This window comes from Manis pentadactyla, chromosome 6 (genome assembly GCF_030020395.1).
Source record: "Manis pentadactyla isolate mManPen7 chromosome 6, mManPen7.hap1, whole genome shotgun sequence".
Taxonomy (NCBI): Eukaryota; Metazoa; Chordata; class Mammalia; order Pholidota; family Manidae; genus Manis; species Manis pentadactyla.
Window position 1 is genome coordinate 36,640,851 of NC_080024.1, and position 20,059 is coordinate 36,660,909.

The following is a 20,059-nucleotide window of genomic DNA, read 5'->3' on the forward strand; positions in this document are numbered from 1 at the left end:
TCCTTGGTTAGATGTGTATATTTTTAAGACAGTGCAGTTTTTGTAGTTTTGTTTTCTTACTCCTTAAATCTGATTGCTTGAAATTTCAACACGGAGACATTCCCTCTTGTCATCGATTCCCACGGTTCCTTATCTCATTTATTTTCTCCTCCCAGGCCTAAGAGGAGCTGTGTGTCTTCTGACACCAAATATTTAGTTTTTTCTAACCTCAGCCAATTCTCCGACACCAGTTTGGTGTCTAACAATTCGTTTCTGACATCACTCCCCAGAGTTGTTGCGGATCCCGCAGGTTAAGGGCTCAGTCCCACAGGGCGGCCCCGCTGCAGATGCCCCCTGCAAATGGTGTGTCCAGGCAGCGCACTCGTCTACCGCCGACTACCTGGGGGCTTCCACACCCCATCTCAGGTTCAGTCATTGGCTGGAATGGCTCGCAGAAGGCAGGAAACACTTTACTTACGTTGGCTGGTTTTTGATAAAGGATACAACTCAGACACAGCTGAATGGGAGGGATGCACTGGGCGAAGTACCGGGCAGGAGAACTGAGTTCCCATGCCTTCCCCGGCACACCAGCGTCCAGCACGCTGGTGCCTTCTCCAACTCCAAACTCCCCAAATCTCCTTGTTCACGAGTTTTTCACCCAATCTGCAGCTCCCTCCCCTTTCCCCTTCCCAGGGATGGGGAAGTAGGACTAAAAATTCCTGCCCTCTAATCATGCGTTTGATCTTTTTGGTGACCGCCTCCCCCCGCAACTTCCCCAAGCTGTCTAGGGGTCCCACCATGAGTCACTTCATTAGCAGAAATGTAGGTGTGGGTGAAGGGGTGAACTTCATGCCTGCTACTATGTACTCAGGCAATTCTAAGGGTTTAGGAACTCTGTGTCAGGAACCAGCAACAGAGAGCAGATGCATTGCTCATTAAACCCAGAGTGGACATGTACATACATTGCCCTTGAGGGTTAGCTTCTCGAAGCTGAGTTAATATTGAAGTTTCTGTATGATTCCTGGAAATATGACTTAGTGGGCCTCCTTTTTTCAAGAAGTGACTTCAGGGTAGTTCACCAGTTCAATTCAATAAACGTTAAATTCCTGAAGGCTCAGTTGTTGAGCTCTCCTCCAGCCCCCTCTCCACATTTGCCCTGGCTCCCATCCAGACCCCTTGTGCCCTTAAGGACATTGCTCTTTAATCATCTTTCCTCTCCACTATATTAGCAACTTTTCCTTCTTCTGTTCCATTCCTACCAACATAAGAGCTATAATATTTCTCTTGATTCCACGTCTCCATACCATTCCTTTCCCTTTATTATAAAACTCTCTGAAAAAATTGTCTCTAGTTTCTCTTTTTTTCTTAATTGAGTTCTCTCTAATTGGACATATCTCCTGCTAAGCTAATACTGTTCTTTTCAAGGTCATCTGTGATCTCTTTGTTGTTAAATCCAAGAGTCAATTTTGAGTCTTCTTCCTTTAATTACGAGTGACATTTGACATTGTGACCATTTCCTTCCTGAAACCGTTTTAAAGTTTGGCTTTCTGGCCTGCACCCTTTCCTGTACTCCCCAGTCCCACTGGCTGCTCCCTCTCCGGCCGCTGCTCAGTGCCTCTTCCTCTCTACTGCTGAATGTTTGGATGTCCAGGGGTTGGGTTCTGGGGCTGTTCTTTTCTCCTTTGTAGGCACTGCTTAGATGAGCCCATGTGGGCGTTAAATACTCTCTGCCTGCTGATGCTCCCACATTTAGGTCTCCAGCTGGACCTCTACCCTGAGTTCCAGGCACTTCAGCTAAGTCAGCTCTTCAGTATCTCCTTGGGTATCCAAGAGGCATCTCTAACTTTAGAGTGCTTCAAAGCAGTCTTCGGCTTTACGCCATCTGCCTCCTCTTTCTCATCTCAGTCAGCACAAATATCCTCCTTGGGCTGCTCATGCCACAGGCTTTCTGTGCTCTTCTTACCCGCCCCACATTCAGTCTGTCTTGGGGTATGTTAGTCCTGCCTTTATATAATCCATCCTCACCAGCTTCAGTGCCACCATGTTTGTCCAAGCCACCCTGCTGTGTTGCGTAGATTATTCCGGTAGCCCCCTCCCTGGTCTCCCGGCTTCAAGTCTGCTGTTGTCTCCTCCTTCCACACCTCACCTCTCCAACCATCTTTTCTCCACAGATGTTATAGTTGCTGCCAAAAGTGATTTTTTCTAAAGATGCCCACTGGATTGCTTTTCTTTGCTGCTCAAAAACCTGTGGTGACTCACAGGTAGCCTGCAGGGCTCCACTTGCTGTGAGCACTGTCCACCCACCTGCCTTTGTTGCTTCTCACCCCTTTGCCGAGGCCACAGGGGCCTCCTTGTTGCTGCTCCACATGCCAAGTGCTCTGCATTGCCTGCTCTTCGCCCGAGAGAGACTGACGTGTTCCCTGACTTTGGTTAAGAAGTGTCTTCATTGTCAGTGACTCTGTTACCTAAAACGGCGTTATTTGAAAATAAAGAATCCATGCCAGTAGTAATGCAATCAACAGTTCCTACTTCCATAACATGAGGCAAGGCAGTAGGTTTTTGACATTTCTCTTGACTCAGTATTGCTGTAATTTTCAAATTGTAATCTTTTTATTCTGGTAAACCTATGTCTGTGTGTTTGCACACTGAAGATTTCCTAGATGTTGTGAATAGTTTTGAATGTTACAGTTTTAAGTGAATAAATGAAAATTTTTTGAGAAATTGCCTTTCTTGGCTATGCTTGTGAGGGGCTCATAAATGTTAATGAAGATTTATCTACCTATCATCCATCCATCCATCATATCTCCCTCCCTAGGAAACAAAGAAGATCTGTATATGTACGCATGGATTTTAGTTATACTGGTTGAATTATTTGGCCTTTTATAATTCAAAGATATGAGGAGTTTGAACAGGGCCTAATTATTATATCCCCTCATATTGAAACTTGATTGGAGGCAACTTAAAATTTTACAGTCAGTAGCTTTTTAAAAGTCAGAGCAAAGGAAACAAAATAAATTAGACCCAAATGCATGTTAATACTATGATGTCATCTGTGGTTATTGAAAACTTAGATTTTTCATTTCCTGGTAGTCAAAACAAAAAGGGAAATATGATCAGTTACAAAATTATTTTTGCACATAAGATCAAAGCACATGAGTTGCTCAAGAGAAGCAAAGTTTGATTTCTCTTATGGGACTTAGGATATGAAGGATGTCATCTTGCACAACATCTCCTAAAATTTCCCTGCAGAAAATAGCATGAATTTTATATAGCTGCTTCTTAGGCCATTTCCCTAAGTGGAAGCAGAGAACATAGCACCACAGCACAGTTTAGGAAAAGCAGGTCTCTAAGACACGTAAGTCAGTGCTTGTCATTCTGGGCTGCTCCACAGAACCACCCCAGAATTTGACCTGAGTCTGTGAAGCATGTGTGAGAGGGAACGAGGCATCAGCTGCCAAGAGGCCTCCACTGTGCATCCAAGCTTGAGAGCCAGTGGTGCAAGTACCTTAGTGATGGTTTGACTTGATTCAGGAACACAAAGAGCAGGTAGATTGCAGTTTCTCTTTCAGGTGATACTTTGTGACAGTTTTATATGTTCCTTTATTTGTATGCTGTTTTTTTATAACTGGGCTTTGAAGTAAAGGTGGTCTAAGACAATTAGATTAGACGTTGTATTCTCTGGAAAGAGCCCGGAGTACATATACTCTGTTGTCAATAAAAGACAGAACCTTAATTTTAAAATCCACTGAGTAACAGGGTGGGCTGTCATCATTTTATGAAGATTGAAGAAGCAGAGCAAGACTTGCTTAAATAGATGGTCCTACCACTCTAGAGATTAGGCCATAAGACGTAACAAGCAGAAGATTCTGTAGACTGGAACTAGTTTATGATGGTGATTAGGCAACTATATAGGGCACAGGGATGGTCTTTGGGCCTGGGAAGTCTTTGCAGAAATTGGTGTTTTCCTGGTCAGTAGGTGTTTAAGTACACATATATGGAGAAAGCAGAAATATATGTACGTATGTGTGTCTTTTTTTAACCTTAAGCAATAAAGTTAGGAACCAGGGAATATTTTTAAGAACTGGGATTCCCTTTGGAATGCCTGTTTATACAAATTGCAGAGAATTCTTCCTTTAAGTGTTCACAGTTTTGAAGCCTCCTGAGAAACAGGGCTTTGTTCCAAATCTTTGTAGATTTTCTTCTCTTTCACTAAGCCTGCTATTGGCATTTAGAAAGCTCTGGTGGAGGTCTTTTGGCACCATTCCAGGGCATATCTCTGATTTGATTGGATCCAACAGCATGTCAGATCTCAGTGGTGAGAAAGACACATGGGGAAGGAGCAGAGGACCTTTACTGTGGCTTTTCTAGTCGGTCTACTAACCAATTTAAGTTACAAAGTTGTAATGTGTGGAGTCTTGAAGATTTATTGGCTTATTTATCTAACAAATATTTTGTGCCCCGTCTCTGCAAGTCCCAGTGATTTTCTTGGTGTAGAAAATATGCTCTGAAGAACATAGATTCCAGGACAGTGAAACTCTGTGCCTTCTTCCAGGGAGGAGGTCTTTTGTTTGGGGTGGAGTGGGTGGGCTGAAGGGGACTGTGATGGGTGACTCTTAAGAGGCCATGGCGAAGCGAGAGCCTTTGAACTTGAGGGTCTGCTGAGCAGACACGGTCTTGTTTCCATCTTTACACCCTGCAATCCTCCAAGACTAGGCACAGTTCCTGCTGGCTTGTAGGGGCTTGATGGATATAGAACACAAGAAGAAAGCTAGGGTAAATATGATAATTTGCTTAAGGGGGATCTAAGAAAGTGACTATACATATTTTGGAGAAGACAGGTCGTATCAGCGGGGGCTCTAGAAAGGGTAGAAGTGGGATATTCTCATCAGACTCTAGAGATAACTAATTGCTTTTTTGCCTTTTGGTTCAAGAACTACCAAGATTCTAGAGTGTTAGTGCAAATATAATCACACTTTGCCTTTCTAAAGCAGAAAATTTTATGTGATCATTTGCCTGTGTCTTCAAATAGAATCTGTACAGACTAGCATTAGGGAGAATTGGTGAATTCTAATAACCTAAGTGAAGAATTTCAGCTACAGAATATAAAATAGACTCCCATTTCTCTTTAATTTTCTTCTTTGAGTATTTTAAATCCATAGAACTCTTTCTTTGTAAATATATGAATGTGTACTTACATTTACATACTGAGTAACATTTCTTTAGATTTCTCCTTTACTAGGCTATTTATAAACAATTGGTAAGCAGGCTTTGAAAAGGCTATACATTAATTTTGTCCATTTCTTGCATGAATTGGAGAAAACACCATGTTAGAACTCATTACACAAATTTATTCTGAGCATAAACTGTGTGTCAGACACTGAGATGGTGAGCTGTAATTCCTGCTGTCAAGGGAAGGAAACTATGAGCAAAAAAGTCTCCTAAAATTAAAATACCACATGCTAATGGTATAATAGATGTATAAATGGGATTTTATAGGTACATAGGTAAGGGGCTTTTAGAACAAAGGTACTCATCGAGGGCTTCCAAGAAAAGAGGTGTTAGGTGGGGACAGTGGGCAGAGCAGGGGGACGGATGGGGAGATGATCCAGGAAAGATAGCCAATAAACTCATGGAAGGGCCTGGCTTGCTTTATAGTTTGTAACATACCCATGAGGACTGAAGCTCTCAGAGTTTGGGTTTTGTGTGAGTAGCCTGTCTGATTTTGACCTCTTGGGGTAAGCAGAAACCAATCTGGATGTATATGAAGGACGTTTTGAAGGTCCAGATTTTTTGTTGAAGATAGAAGCTTTTCCTGAGTTTATGTTCCATAATAAAAACGTCTACCGGCTCTGTGGATAGCTCTCAAGGACCAGATATTTCTATCTTGAGCTCCTCAGGCAGTCTGTTCTCTCCTATCCTGCTGATGTGGGAGGATTGTTGCTGCTTTTCAGGACTTCATTCTTAGTTTCTCCAAGTTTGGTCTTTAAGGGCTAAGTCTTTATCAGAAGATATTTTCCCTTTGCAGATGTGTGGTAAAAATGCCAGTTGCATGCTTGTGGATCTGAGTGTTTCTTCCTCGCAAATATATATATGGAATCTGTGTATGTGACATTTCAAGGCAGTCATTTTCTGTGGCCACTATCCAGTCATAGTGAGATGGCTTAAAAAACTTGAAAGCAGATGTTTGAGTGCTCTGTATTTGAGTTCATCTTGGAGCTCTGTTTCTGTATGATGGAATGATGCAAGAGTTATTTCAGCCTGCCTTGTAAGTGTCAGGAAGCCTTTCTGCATGAACATTAAATCTTCCTCTAGCAGTAGCTCCAAGCATTGCTGCTTTATCATCCCCTGCCAAAAGTGCTGGACCGCGCTTTGCCAGAGTGGTCAAGAGCCAGGGAAGCTGGTCAAGGAGGGAGTGACGTGTTCACATTTTAGAAGGAGGAGGGGTGGAGGGGTGGAGGGAAGCCAGCCTGCTTGCCGAGTGGCATATGGTATTTTGGGTTTACCCATTCTTATGTGGCCACTTTGAAGCCATTTTTAAAAGGCAGGCATTTTAGCATCAAAGAAAAAAAAACACGTGAAAATAGTAACCAGTACTGTGCAGAATAGAGCTCTTGGATCGCTGAGCCTTCCTTACCTTATCATTGAAGCCCCTTCTCTAGGGTGGGCTCCAGGAGTGGGGTAAGGGAGAGAGTGGGAGTGAGAACCATCTGGAAGACACACCCAAAGAAGGATTAATTATCTTTTGTTAACCACTCAGAGATGACGGCCCTCTCAGAAAGGGCTGTCAATCACCCCAAGCCCAGAGCACTATCCTTCTCTGAGAGGGCTTCTAGCTCCAGGTCTGATGCTCAATCCTGATTTCCCTTCTTTAATTGCTGAATTTCTTCTTAACTTTGAAACATGGATTTGGCTGTATAATAATGAAACTCATTTGTTTACTGCTTGGAAGTCCAGAGGAAAGATTTCTGCATTTTGTCTATGTCCTGAATTTGCAAACCTTATTTGAATTGGGTACATGTTAAATCCCATGGGGGAGGGGAGCCTCTGGGCTACAATAGGATCACTTCAGTGTAGGAATTTCTCAAACATTTATCTAACACTTCTCTATGGTGCTTAAGAAAGTGAATGTGTTACACTTAAAACCAGAGTCGTTTTGGAGAACCACAGAACCATAGTGGATATGGTTCTCCACTCGGCAATATGGAGAACAAATGATACAAACTTGCTTTTAGTTTTAACAAATTTGGAGAAAAAATACTGTTACAGGAACACATAAAAGCAAGATGCAATGGGGACTGGATTAGGAATGGAGAAAGAGCATGGTAGTGAAACAAAGACATTATAGTTTGACGGCATTGTATTGAGATGGCTTGTGAAAAAGTCTTGGTTGCACAAAAAATCTCTAGCTTGGAAAAATACTCTAGAAAAGAGTTACTAAAGTTTGGTCCAGAAATGAAGAGCCTGCCTTAAAGCAATACAAAAAGCTGGTGATGGAGAGGAGAGGAAAGGATGGATCTGAAAGGCATTGAGTACCTGGATGAATCAAAATTTTAATTAAAAATTTTTTTTCTTGCTGATAAGCATCCCTCATGCTTGAGGGAAAGGTTTTGCTGCTGTTGTTTGTAAGTAAGCCACTTAGACCAAGATCTGTCATCAAGTGACCAAATAGTTTAAATAGTATGTGATTTCTCTAAACTGAGGGCCGAGATAATATCATTTGTATTCCTCTGCCTGACACTTTTCCTGGCACTTAGAATGCTTACTGAATTAATGAGTACTATATTCCCTTAAAATTATTTCAAAAATGTTTCTTTTCATGTATCATGATATGAATTTAGCTGATAACCAGGAAGTCTCCTTATTTTTATTACTTTGCCACTTCACTTTCCTTTCTACATAATAATACGTGCAAACCCAGACTTTCCATTGTACAAATATGGTGGTCTGTTGTGTCTATGTACGTATGTGTGTACGTGTGCATCTCTCTTTATAATTAGGCATTTTATTATTTGTTGACGTCATTGAATTTTACATCCACTCTATGAAATGGTGGTAGATCTCGCTCTCCAAAATGTGAGTAGATTTGTGGCCTTGATTCTTTGTGGTAAACATGCAAACCTAACCTTGGCTGTCCTTTTGATCCTCTATTGAGCACCTGCTCCATTTCAGACACTATACAGGGAGCTTTGTAAACATCCTCTGCACAGCTCAGTGAGGCTGGAGGCACAAATCAAAGCTTGATGATGTTGGTAAACTACTACTGCCCACTCCCTCTCTATGCATTTTTTTCTTTGTTAACCAAAGAATATGTACTTAAGGTTCCCATTCAGATGCCATCTCCACCCAGTGCCTTCCATGATAACCGCAGACGGATTTCTGTGCAATTCGTATGTACGTAGTGTCACGCAAGGTCCCCAGCACAGTGTCTTCTTGTGTGGATGGGCGTCCCTGTGTCTCTCCCTGCTGCTGGAGGGAAGCTGGCCCTCCCCTTCATTGCATCCTGTGTACATAGCAGGCATGGGCACTGTCAAAGCTAGATGATGCCAAATGTTGTAAACTAAAAAGAATCACTTTACTGACCAGTCTTAAATGTTTGGGATCTGGATGTGAAATACCTTAGATTGGAATGTGTGTTTCAAAGTTAGACAAAGACACGTAAAGTGGCATAGGAGGTGGCACATTTTTAGGCTTTAAATCAGTGGGGAACATCTACCTGAAAAATCATTGTGTTTAATGAATAAAACATTAAGTCCTAGGGATCATAAGGCAGGTCTTTGGAATAACTTCTCTTGGATTGTTTTTTTTTCGGAATTAGCCACCTGTAATAAAGTCACAGAAATTATGAAATTAGTTGAAATAAGTTATTTTACCAAAAAGTTTGGAAACAATGATGTCGGGAATTTGTTTAAGTGTATTTACCTTGAACAAGAAAGGCTATTCTTATAGATTGTAACTATGTAATACTTTTTACAAGAGTTGGGTAGTGAAATTGTTAGGATTCTTTTGTTAAAAGAGATACTAAAAATACTTGAAGGGCTTATTGAATTTGAATTAAGAGCTCTGTTGTCTACTTGTTCTTTTCCCCAAATCAGGTGTGTTTTGTTAATTTCTGGAGAGGGGAAATAACATAATTTCCTTCTTGCTCTCTGCATCCTTCCAGCCTATGTGCTGGCATATGCGTTGGGTTCAGATTTTTCTGCATTCCATGCCATGCCTTTCTCAGTAATAGTAATTTTTTTCCTTTTCTCCATGTCTTCAGGATATTGCGATGTGTTAATTTCCTTCTCCCACCCCCATTTATTGTTAGATTTTAAGCTTCTAGAGGATAGATTGTGATGTATTAATTTCCTTCTCCCACCCCCATTTATTGTTAGATTTTAAGCTTCTAGAGGATAGATTCTCTTAATCATTGTCCTCAGAACTGCACAGTGAGTACAGAGCTTCTCACCTCCATTGATGCCCATCAACTCTCTGGGAGCCCTGCCCTAGTGAATGTTCTCTAAATTCCACGTGCCCTTCCCGTTTAGTTATTAGGGGATTGATTCAAGACAGTAGAAACCATTTGCACTTCATTAATTTGTGAGATAAGGCTCTGCAGCTGGGAAGACTGATGAACTAGAATCAGCCTGTGTGCTGCTGACTGCTTGCCAAGCCCAGAGCAGGATGCTACCCCAGCGGACGCTTTCCCCTGTGGTGTCTCAGCGCACCATTTTCAGAAGGAAGTTGTCAGCAGCCCAAGGGATTACTCCTAAATTCCAGAGGGTTGTTTCCAGGCCCTGGAGGCAGATGTTTCCTTCGCATTGCTTTCCTATCTCAAGTCCAGTCCTTTTCCTTCCTGACATAACTTAGTCTCTCCAAACCTCTTATCCACTCCCTAAAGCATGTCTCTAGTACCTGGCTTTTGCAGTCTCCCTTTGAAAAAGACCCACCCCTTGGCCCAGTCCACCTGCATATCAGTTTCCAGAACTGACTCTCAGCCAGCCAGCCCTGAACAAGGGCAGCCTTGAGGATCTCCATTGTCATTTTGGTAATGGTCAGGCCCACGGAGTTGGAAGCATTTACATGTGCCTAAAACTTCTTCCCAAGAGGATAATACATTTTCAAAAATCTTGAAAGAAGGCTATACTCTTTAAAAGTGCTCTTTGCTGTTTGTTTTGGATTACCTTCCATAACTAACATGTGAACTTTTGAAATTAAGAGCTTTTCCCTGTAAATTCTAAAACTGGAATAGAAGAGTTTCTTGTTTAATTACACAGGGATTTCTGCTGTTCCTTAAAACGTTATAATACATCTGAACCATTTTATGTATACACCAAACATTCAGATACTGTGTTTTTCAAGATTAAAAAATATTAAGAAATATTGAAAGACCTAGTGTACACTGAGGTTGACTCGGGCAAACTATATCACAAAAACACTGTGAAGTCTATTTTTCAAAAGCCAATGTAATTTTAAAGGAAAGAGAAACTTATTGTGCCCACTTGTCATGTCTTGTTTTAAAGCCTGACTTTGAGCTTTATTTGCTGCTTTACTTTTGTCATTTTGGAACAGATGTCATTTCAAAATGATTCATCCCCGAAGAGATTATTTCTGCTTGTAGCTAATAGAAAGAAGCCCTTTCTAATTATGTAACTAAAAGAAAGCAGTATGGCTGCTTATATTTAGGATATGTGAATGTATCCACAAACTTAGAAGATTATGTTGATAAACTGTTCTTAGAAAAATGGTTGTAGCTCATTTATTGAGATGATGAAGTCTCACCTGTACTCTGCTGCATGACATGGCATGGCACAGCATTCCACTTATATTGAGATGGCAACTAGGGACCTCCTTAAGTTTAATGTTTAGAGAGAAAAGTACAATGCAGTTCTTGTTTTTGTTGTTTTTGTTTTTGTTTTGACTAATCGTTATGGCATGGTATGCCTTTGTGAATCTCAGTTCCTTTCAGCCTGTCTCTGTCTTCGTTATGTTAAGTATGAATTCTATAGGTGGTACATAATTGAGTTTTGCTTTTCTCTCCATTCTAAGATTCTCTACCTTTTAATTGAAGTATGTTGTCCATTCATATTTAATTTAATTATTAATAAGATTGAGTTTAGGTCTATCATTATTTTATGGTTTATTTATCATTATTTTAATGATTTATTTTACTTTTTTTTTAAAATTTTCATATCATTAATCTACAATTACATGAGCAACATTATGGTTACTAGACTCCCTCCATCATCAAGTCCCCACCACATGCCCCATTACAGTCACTGTCCATCAGCGTAGTAAGATGCTGTAGAATCACTACTTGTCGTCTCTGTGTTGTACAGCCCTCCCCATGTCCCCCACCCTGTACATTATGTCTGCTAATCGTAATGCCCCCTTTTCCCCCTTCTCCCTCCCTTCTCACCCATCCTCCCCAGTCCCTTTCCCTTTGGGAACTGTTAGTCCATTCTTGGGTTCTGTGAGCTGCTGCTGTTTTGTTCCTTCAGTTTTTTTCTTTGTTCTTATACTCCACATATGAGTGAAATCATTTGATACTTGACTTTTTTTGCCTGGCTTATTGATTTATTTTAATTTATTTTCTGTTTATCACCTTTGTCTTTTTCTCCTCTTCTGCCTCTTTTGGATTATTTGAATTTTTTTTTTTTAGAATTTCATTTTCGTTTTTTAGTTAGCTATTTAGTAGCTCTTTGTGTTATTATCTTAGTGGTTGTTCTAGGTATTGTAATATACATCCTGAAGTTTTCAGGATCCGTATAGAGTTAATGTTACCATTTTATGTAAAATACAGAAGCTCTCCCTTGAAACCATTTAAGTCCATTTACCATCCACCTCCCCCCAGTCCTGTTATGTTCGTTTTCATATTCTTTCCTTTTTACTTTATATTGTACATTTTGCCCATTGCTATTTAATTTGAAGAGAGTTTACTTTTGTTCTCTGTCTTCTCTTGTTCTGAGTCTTGGATTTTTAGGAATGCTTACCAATGTTGTGACCATGCAGGGGTAGCTGTGTTGCTGTAGATATATTAATTTTCCATGTTTATACTGACATAGGACAAGAATGCAATAAAGCTCTCCATGATAAAGAGTTACAGTTAATTGTAATAAATCATTACAAAGACTTATTTTCCCTAGTTTTCCCTTAAGGTGTGATAGGATGAAAGTCTGGTGGAAAAGCATGACACTAATTTAATGAGGTGATGTTTTTCAAGAGGTTGAATGTTTTCTGAATTAAGAGTATGAGACAATTACAGATGTACATATCTGCAGTAGTATTTTATAAGGGAAGCCAACATTGTACTTTTCCTTGAAAACAAGCAAGCAAACCTTAAGGTTACTGTGCAAAACACTCCACACAAATTCCTTCTCCTTTCCTTCCTTTCCATGTCCTTCTTGTGGACTACCTTGGCCCTTGATCAGGTTCAGTATGAAGTTAGAAATTTGTAGAACAGTTTGGGGTTAGGAATTTTTTAAAACATACTTTTTTTGTTGTTATTGACTAGCTTTAGAAATACCCAGTTTTGGGGGCTGAATCAGAGCTAGAAAGGAAAGAAATAGTTGAGATTTGTAGATATCAATTGTAAATGAGAATCTGGAGATGGAGCTGTTTTAACAGGGTTAAGTTCAGAAGCAGAATTTCCCTAGTGTGATTTGAAAGTATTCTAGGATTCAGGGTTGAATGAAAGGGAATAAATACCATTTTGAGAACTTCTGAAAGCAAAGACATGAGACAAAAAAAATAGAAATAGTTGTCTAAATTCAGGAAAGTTTCCTGAGACAAACTAAAAGACCTCAGAATGGATTAGACTGTTTTAGGGAATGATTTATCAGCACTTCGTTAGAGGAGAGCTTGAGAGACTGAAAAATAGGGGTCTTCTTGGAAGAACAAGCCTTAGGTAGTGGTGGTGATGTATTTGGTGTTGTGTCTTTTCTGCTTACTGTAGGTGAAAAAACTTAAGAAAGGAAATGGCAGGCTGGAGAGCATGTAGTTTTGAGAAAAGAAGTCCTGCTGTCACCCTTGATGGCCATGAAGTAGAACCACTGTGGACATGAGCATTCTGAGCAGAAATAAGATGGAGGAGGAACGTAAATACCGGCTAGATAAATTTGAGTGTGCAAGCCAACATTCCGCCCTGGCAGAAAGTAACAGATGAGCCCCAAACCAAACTTCTACAACCTAAAAGCAATAGATGAAGCTGTTTGGAAATGTGCAGTGAATGCCCTTGGTGTCAGGGAAAGTCTGGCTCTCAAGCAGCCATTTAGCTGATCTGGAAATGAAGGGGAGATTTATGTTCAAATGTCAGACTGTCTCTATTCTCAGAGCTCAACTAGAGGATAGAAGAAGTGGATAAAACTGTGCTCTTGATGTGGTGGGATAAAAACCATGCCTGCCCCTTATGTTATCGTCATCATAATAAACCATTCATTTGTGTGTGTGGTAAATATCAATGCTGACATGCTCACAAAATAATACAAAGCATATGGGTCATAACTGTTTTTAAGTAGAAACTTCTCTAAAGATTTATTTGGGATCCTTAATTATGGAGTGGTTGGAAGACTGGCATGTGGTTTCAGTTTATAGTTATAAATGTGGGCCTTGGGGATGGGTATGTGCTAATGTTGCCAGAGAGAAAGACAACAAGATTGGAAGGAGGGCTTGTGTCCTTCAGGGCTTGCCCTTTTGCCATTTTTTAAAAAGTGAAGTCAAGATCTGTGTTTATACAAAATAAGCATGATGGCATGTATACTGTGCTTGAGATGGGTGTGCCAGGAGTCCAAGCTCGTTTTCCCAGTGCTTAAGAACTTTGATTGGTAAATTTTATGGCGATTTGAAATCAGTGGCTCTCTAGAGTCCTGAAAGAATAACGATCCGTGTTAGTTTTTATTTCATCTTCATATGTATTCTCCATTAACCAAATCAAGCCAGTTTTGGGGGACAGCAGTTCAGTGTTTCTGTCTGGACATAAAAGAAAAAAATAAGTGTTCAACTTCAGTGTTTTGAAAGTATTCTTGCAGTAAGACCACAGCAGGGTCACTTGGTGATCTTCCGATGCCTTGTGTGTGTGAGTATGTGTGTATATGTATGTACACATGTGTGAATGCGTGTGCACAATTACACACGGGTATTTTGTTAGAAGTAATTTTGCATCATTTGGGATCTAGTGATAGTGTGATACAGTAAGCGAACTCATAATCCTAGGAGTGTGGGGAAAGGCCTGTAACCCATGAAGAGGTTGGCAAATATGTATGGTTGGAAAAGTTCATTTGTATTTGCTGTAATGGGCTTCCCTGAGTTTCTTGCCAATGATGATAATGGTAGTAGCATCTCTGAACTATTGTCTGGAGCTGGGAGGAATGGGAGCGGAGAAGGCTAGTAAGAAATCTAAGCAGTGCTTTCTTTTCCTTCATGAAGGTCATAGAAGAAATGAATTTCCTGTTTGCCATTCTTCATGGAGCTCACACCAGTAGTGACTTTGTCAGTACTTGGAGAGAATTCACTTATTTATTCTTTCATGTTTTGGTATTGATGATGTTTTACGTTTACAGCCCTACGGGAGGCACAATAATTAATTGGGTAGAAATAAAGACTGTGCCCTACAGGGGCTTATACTCTGGTAAGGGAGAAGAAGATGTACACATAACTAATTATAATACAAGAAAGACTTTGGACACTTATTCATGACTTCATAACTTTTAAAGCACTTTTATACACTTTCATTTAATCTTCTAAGCTAAAGTATGTGGCTGCCTTCTCCATTTTGTACATGAAGAAACTAAAGTTCCACCAGGGTGAGTGACTTGCTCAAGGTCATGTAGGTGGAAAGTTGTGGATCCGAGGTCCAGGGAATCCTGCCAGGATGTATTCTGCCTCCATATTCATTGTTCATTTCCCCCGCTGTCCTTGGTATGCAGTGGTATGCACAGGGGATGCTTACTTTCAACTGGAGGAATCAGAACAGGAGAGAAGGATGAGGCCACTGGGTGACCTCGGTAGGTGAACAAGGCACCAGTCACATGGGAATGGCTGAGAGGGATTTGAGCGGGAGCAGTTGGCCAGGCAGAAGGAGGTCAGTGTACACTGTTCACGCAGACGAGCAAAACAACCTGTTACTCAAAAAAGTCCCTTGTGCCAGATATTTCCATTATTTTTTCTTTCTTTTTCTTTCATTCATACATTCATTCAGCAGATGGATTTAGAGTGTACTTACTGTTTGCAAAGCATTGGATTCATTGATGTGACAGAAAATAAGGCTCGTGGTGGCTCTTTTAGAGGGTCTCAACAGTAGGCCAGCCAGAAGATAAGATCACAAATCATCATAAGAAAATGTGATGAGAGGGGAAGAATGTGGTGCACAGTACTTCTGGGATTACGTATGACTGTCCTGAGAAAGAGGTCATGGACATGTCACCTCTCAGTCTCAATGAATCGTTTTTCTTTAAGGAGACTAGCATTTGCTTCCCAGAGGTGTTTTAAGGATTGAATCTGAGTATGAATGTCATGACACCTCATTCAGCTCCTGGCACATCCTATGTTGCATTGTCAGTGTTGATGACTGTCCACATGTCCTGAAGAAGAGCCCGAGTCCCTGATGGGCCTCTGTGGTCCGGTCAGCCAGCTTGAAGCCCTTCATGCATCTCCTCCCTTGATCAGTCCGCTTGCCTTCAGACTGGTCTCTCTCCTCTTTGCACTTGTGGCCCTGTGCTCTGTCCAGTGGGCAGAGGCGATGCAGGCCAGCGGTATGGTGCCACTCTGTCACTGCTGGCGGTGTGGGCCTGCCAAGTATGTCTTCACATTGTGCCACAGTTTCACCAGCTGCAAGTGGGATTGCTAATTTATTTTCGCTAGTTTTGTTGTGAGATTTAAGATGATTAAGTACCAGAGGTGTGGGGACAGTGCTGATACAGGTGAATGTTGCTCCTTTTAGCTGTGACTGCCCTCTCAGCATGCCATCCCTCTTGCAGTCCTGCAGCAGGCTCCCTGCCACCCACAGTCTTCTGATTGGGAGCCTGGTCTTCTGTCCCTCTGGCTCATCCTCATCCGGCCCTTCTTTAGACTTTGCCTTCCTGCAACATGAAACTGTTCATTCCCCTCACCCCACCTCTAGGACATTTTCACCTTCATTTTTGCCCAAAAGCCCTTTGTCTTGCTGAGGCTTTAAGACTGGTTTTCCCACCTCTCAAGATTCCCCAACTCCAATCCTGCCCCCCTTGATATTCTCTCTTGTTTTGCAGTATTTTGCTCATATTTCTATCATTGCACTCATCTTGTTGGGCTGCTGTTTACTATTTGTATCTCTCTCCCCTGTTTTTGACTGAAAATTTATGACAGAGAGCCAAGTCCTAATTATCTTTATATTCCCAGTATGTTCTTTGACTCTCAGTAAACACTTGTTGATAAGTCAATCAGAAGAGGAACTTTATTTTAAATGCAATATCCTATCATCAGTTATTTTCCAGTTAGCTAGGAAGGGCAAAACTTATCTTACTAGCACATTTTGAGGGCTGGCCTGGCCTTACTTGATAGGAGCCCTTTGTCGCTGTAGGGCGCAGTGGGACACGAGGACTGGACAAGAACCATGGCAGACCCATGGCACCAACTCACCTCTGGAGGACCTGATGGTTTCAGCCATTTGTTTGTGAAGGCAATAGGTTCTGTATTTAGCTTAGTGAGGGTATATCAACTCTTCAGTATTTGATAGTGTTTTTCTAATGTTTGAAGACAATTTTTTTTCCATATTGTTCTGAAACTCCAGTGTATTGCCCTGAAGATATAAATGTTATTGAGTTGTGGACAGGTGATGTAGTCTTTTCTCCTTGGTTCTCTGAATTGCCCAGATTTTAATAAAATGAACTATAAATGTAGCATGTAGGTTAAATAAAACTTACCTTTAGAGTACAATAAATAGTATCATTTTGGTTAATAGGGAATGCATAGAAAAAGGTAACAAGGGTCACAAAGGATGGATGGGTTTATTTATTTATGTTAAGAATTTGCAGGGAATAAAATGTGATGTTCCAGCTTTCTGTCTAAAGCATATCAGTCAGTGGCCCTTTAAAAGATTGTAGTTAAATATAATAAACAAATAATCATAAGCTGAGTTCTAAGGACATTTTTTCCCATTTTCCCCTGCAGCTTTGCCCTGTCAGATGAAGCTTACAGATCCCTAAGAGATCAAGATAAAGACCAGTGTATTCTCATTACTGGGGAAAGCGGAGCAGGAAAAACAGGTAAGGCCACTACCTGACAACCTTACTTCTCCCCTGTGGAAGGTAAATAGCAAAGAGGGCAGGCAGGGCCTCATTAGCATACACAGAGCCAGCGGGAGGTTTCTGATTAAGATCTCAGAATGTTTTCTGGGAGGGACTTACCTCATCTGTCACAGGAAGAAACACTTACTATTAAGGGTAGATAGGGAACCAACCAATGTGGGGATGTTTCTGGATACTAGATCTTGGTAGATCTTTCTAGAGCACTTCAAGGTCTTTTACCTTTCTTTCAAGACACCAAGGCTTGTGAAGTCTTACCACTTTCATAAGAAACGCTGATTATTTGGGTTTTGGGAGGCCACAAACACGTGTCATCTCTGCTTAAAAAGTGAGGAAGGAAGGCACCACAAAAACACTTAGTTTCACTCTAGAGAAGTCTTCCTCTGAAGCCTAAAGAATTAAGATTGTTGTATATATTTTTAGATGGGCTGGCAACCTCCCCATAAAACAAACCCGCAAATGGAGGGATTACACGTTTTTGTTTGTGCTTTTAATAAAAGCAGTTGTATGATTGATGGCCTCATACGAGAAAGTGATTTTACACATGGTGCCCAGCTACCTGGAAAAGATTCAAAAGAGCTGCGCTCTCTGAGTCCAAATCCAGACAGGCTAAAACCGCTGTTGTCAGTGAGTTTCTTTGATGGAACTGTTGAGTTCATGATGGAGGAAGGTGGTGTTTTCATAACTATTTCATCTGTAAAACATCCTTGTTTTACAGATAGTACTCTGATGATTGGTGATTTCTGCTAGTTTGCCAAAGGAGGATTTGAATGTTACCAATTTGCCTGGCTATTTAGTGATCCGATTAATATACTTTGAATCCCCAGTGTTTAAGAGAAGATCCCCTATGGATATTTCAGTCAATGGAGTGAATCTGTTTTGTTCTCAAGCCCTTGCTAAGATTTGTGCCTTTAAAGTCTCACCCTCTACTTGGAAATGGCTCCTCCTTCCACACGTATCCCTTCCTCCACTTTCGTAAGAGTACTTCCTCCCTGTCCCCACTGTAGCTGAAGGAGGACTGGTTAGGTAAGTGTATCTAGCTCCCTTCCTAGAGCCCGTTGGAGACAGAGTTAAGTACATTGTCTCTTTGCAAGGTTGTGTAGGTTCTAGTAGGCTCTGGATGGGCAGAAGTGGAGGGAAAAAGACTGGCCAAAGGAATGTAAAGTAGCAGAACACAGAGTCTCAAAGTTGGAAGGGATTTTAGTTACAGACCACTTAGTGTAGTTTTCCCCATTGGACAGCCAAGCTTCTTCTTTTGTAATGATGGAGAGCTCACTGCTTTGTAAAGTAGCTTACTGAATTTGACATACAGTTGAGCTAACAAAAGTTCTTACCAACTGTGGTTGAATTTTACCTCTACCCATTGCAGTCTGAAACCTTACCAAAATTAGTCTACTTTCTTTCCTACAGGACAGTCACTTCATTATTTGAAGTAATCAGTCATCTTCCTAGGGCTAAAAATCCCTTTTCCTAAAAAATATCTCACATGATACACATTCATTTATTCATTCATTCAGGAAATAATTCCTGGGTACCTATAAGGTAAAAGGTACTTTATGAGATTACTAGTGATATATTGGTGAGCCAGACACCATTCTATTCTGTCAAGTTTGTAGTCTAGTAGAGGAAATAAACAATAGCTTTGTACTATATATACACGTACATAGTATCTGCATTAATACACATACATTATTTGTATGCAGGTGTATATACAATTTATATATATATAACTGTGAAGAAAAAGTACAGGCTACTTGAAGAGCATATAACAGGAAGATTGAATATTATTCCCAAATCCCTTGCTATCATGGTCATATCATTCTGGAATCATACCATGCTGCGTAAAATTATATCCCAAGAAGTAAACAGAATACTTCAAGCTTGGTCTTGGTGGAACTATTATCCCTCTTAATGTGCATATGAAGTGTCTGTTTTACAGCATATGTATTGGCTCAATTGGTCCTTTCATCAAGCAAGATATCATAGTTTTTTGATACATTAACTTCTGTTAGGTCAGTTTCCCAATCTAGTATTATTCAACAAAGTTATTTTAAGCTTACTATAGAATTTATTACTTATTTTTATTAATTTTAGACCATTGGTAGAGTCTCTTGAGAAACTGACAGATTCTGATTCTGTCCCCTCCCACTGAACCACTGCCAGGTCCCTGGGGAATAATAATAGCTAACCTACACTGGGCACTTAAGTTCTGCCAGGCATTGTGCTTAGCATAGTACATGGATGAGATGAGTGTTCATATAACCCCATTTAATGAGAGGATAATTGAGCCACAGAAAGGTTCACCAACTTTTCCAAACTTACACAGTGAGTAAATGGCAGAGCTGGGATTTTGAACACCGGTGGTATTTATAGCTCTAGAGTCCCCACTTGTCTCAGTCAGCTCAGGCTGCGTTTATGAAATGCCACAGACTCCATAGACGGGATGGCTTAAACAATAGGCACTTACTTCTCCTGGTTCTGGACGCTGGGAAGTCCAGGATCAGGTGGCAGCTGGTTTGTTCCTTGGTGAGGACCTTCTCCTTGGTATCCTCACATGCTGGGAGAGAGAGAGAGAGCGCTCTTGTCTCTCTTCCTCTTAAAAAGACATTAATTCTTGGTGCATATGGTGTGTGTGGGGTCACGGGGAAGACAGTGTAGCTCAGAGAAGACAAATAGGGACTCTGTGGCATCTTACTACACTGATGGACAGTGACTGCAGTGGGATATGGGAAGGGACTTGATAATAAGGGTGAATGTAATAACCACATTGTTTTTCTTGTGAAACCTTCATAAGAGTGTATATCAATGAATGATACCTTAAT

At 40.8% G+C, this 20,059-nt stretch overlaps 1 protein-coding gene across 6 annotated transcripts in view; it reads left to right on the plus strand.

Moving 5' to 3' along the window:
- MYO1B (myosin IB) overlaps positions 1–20,059 on the plus strand; it is a 165,060-nt gene that overhangs the window by 54,950 nt on the left and 90,051 nt on the right. For all 6 annotated transcript variants that reach the window (XM_036927988.2, XM_036927985.2, XM_036927991.2 and 3 more), the window contains exon 4: positions 17,104–17,198. In XM_036927988.2, coding sequence (XP_036783883.2) covers positions 17,104–17,198 — 95 coding nt within the window. The remainder of the gene's footprint in view (positions 1–17,103; positions 17,199–20,059) is intronic.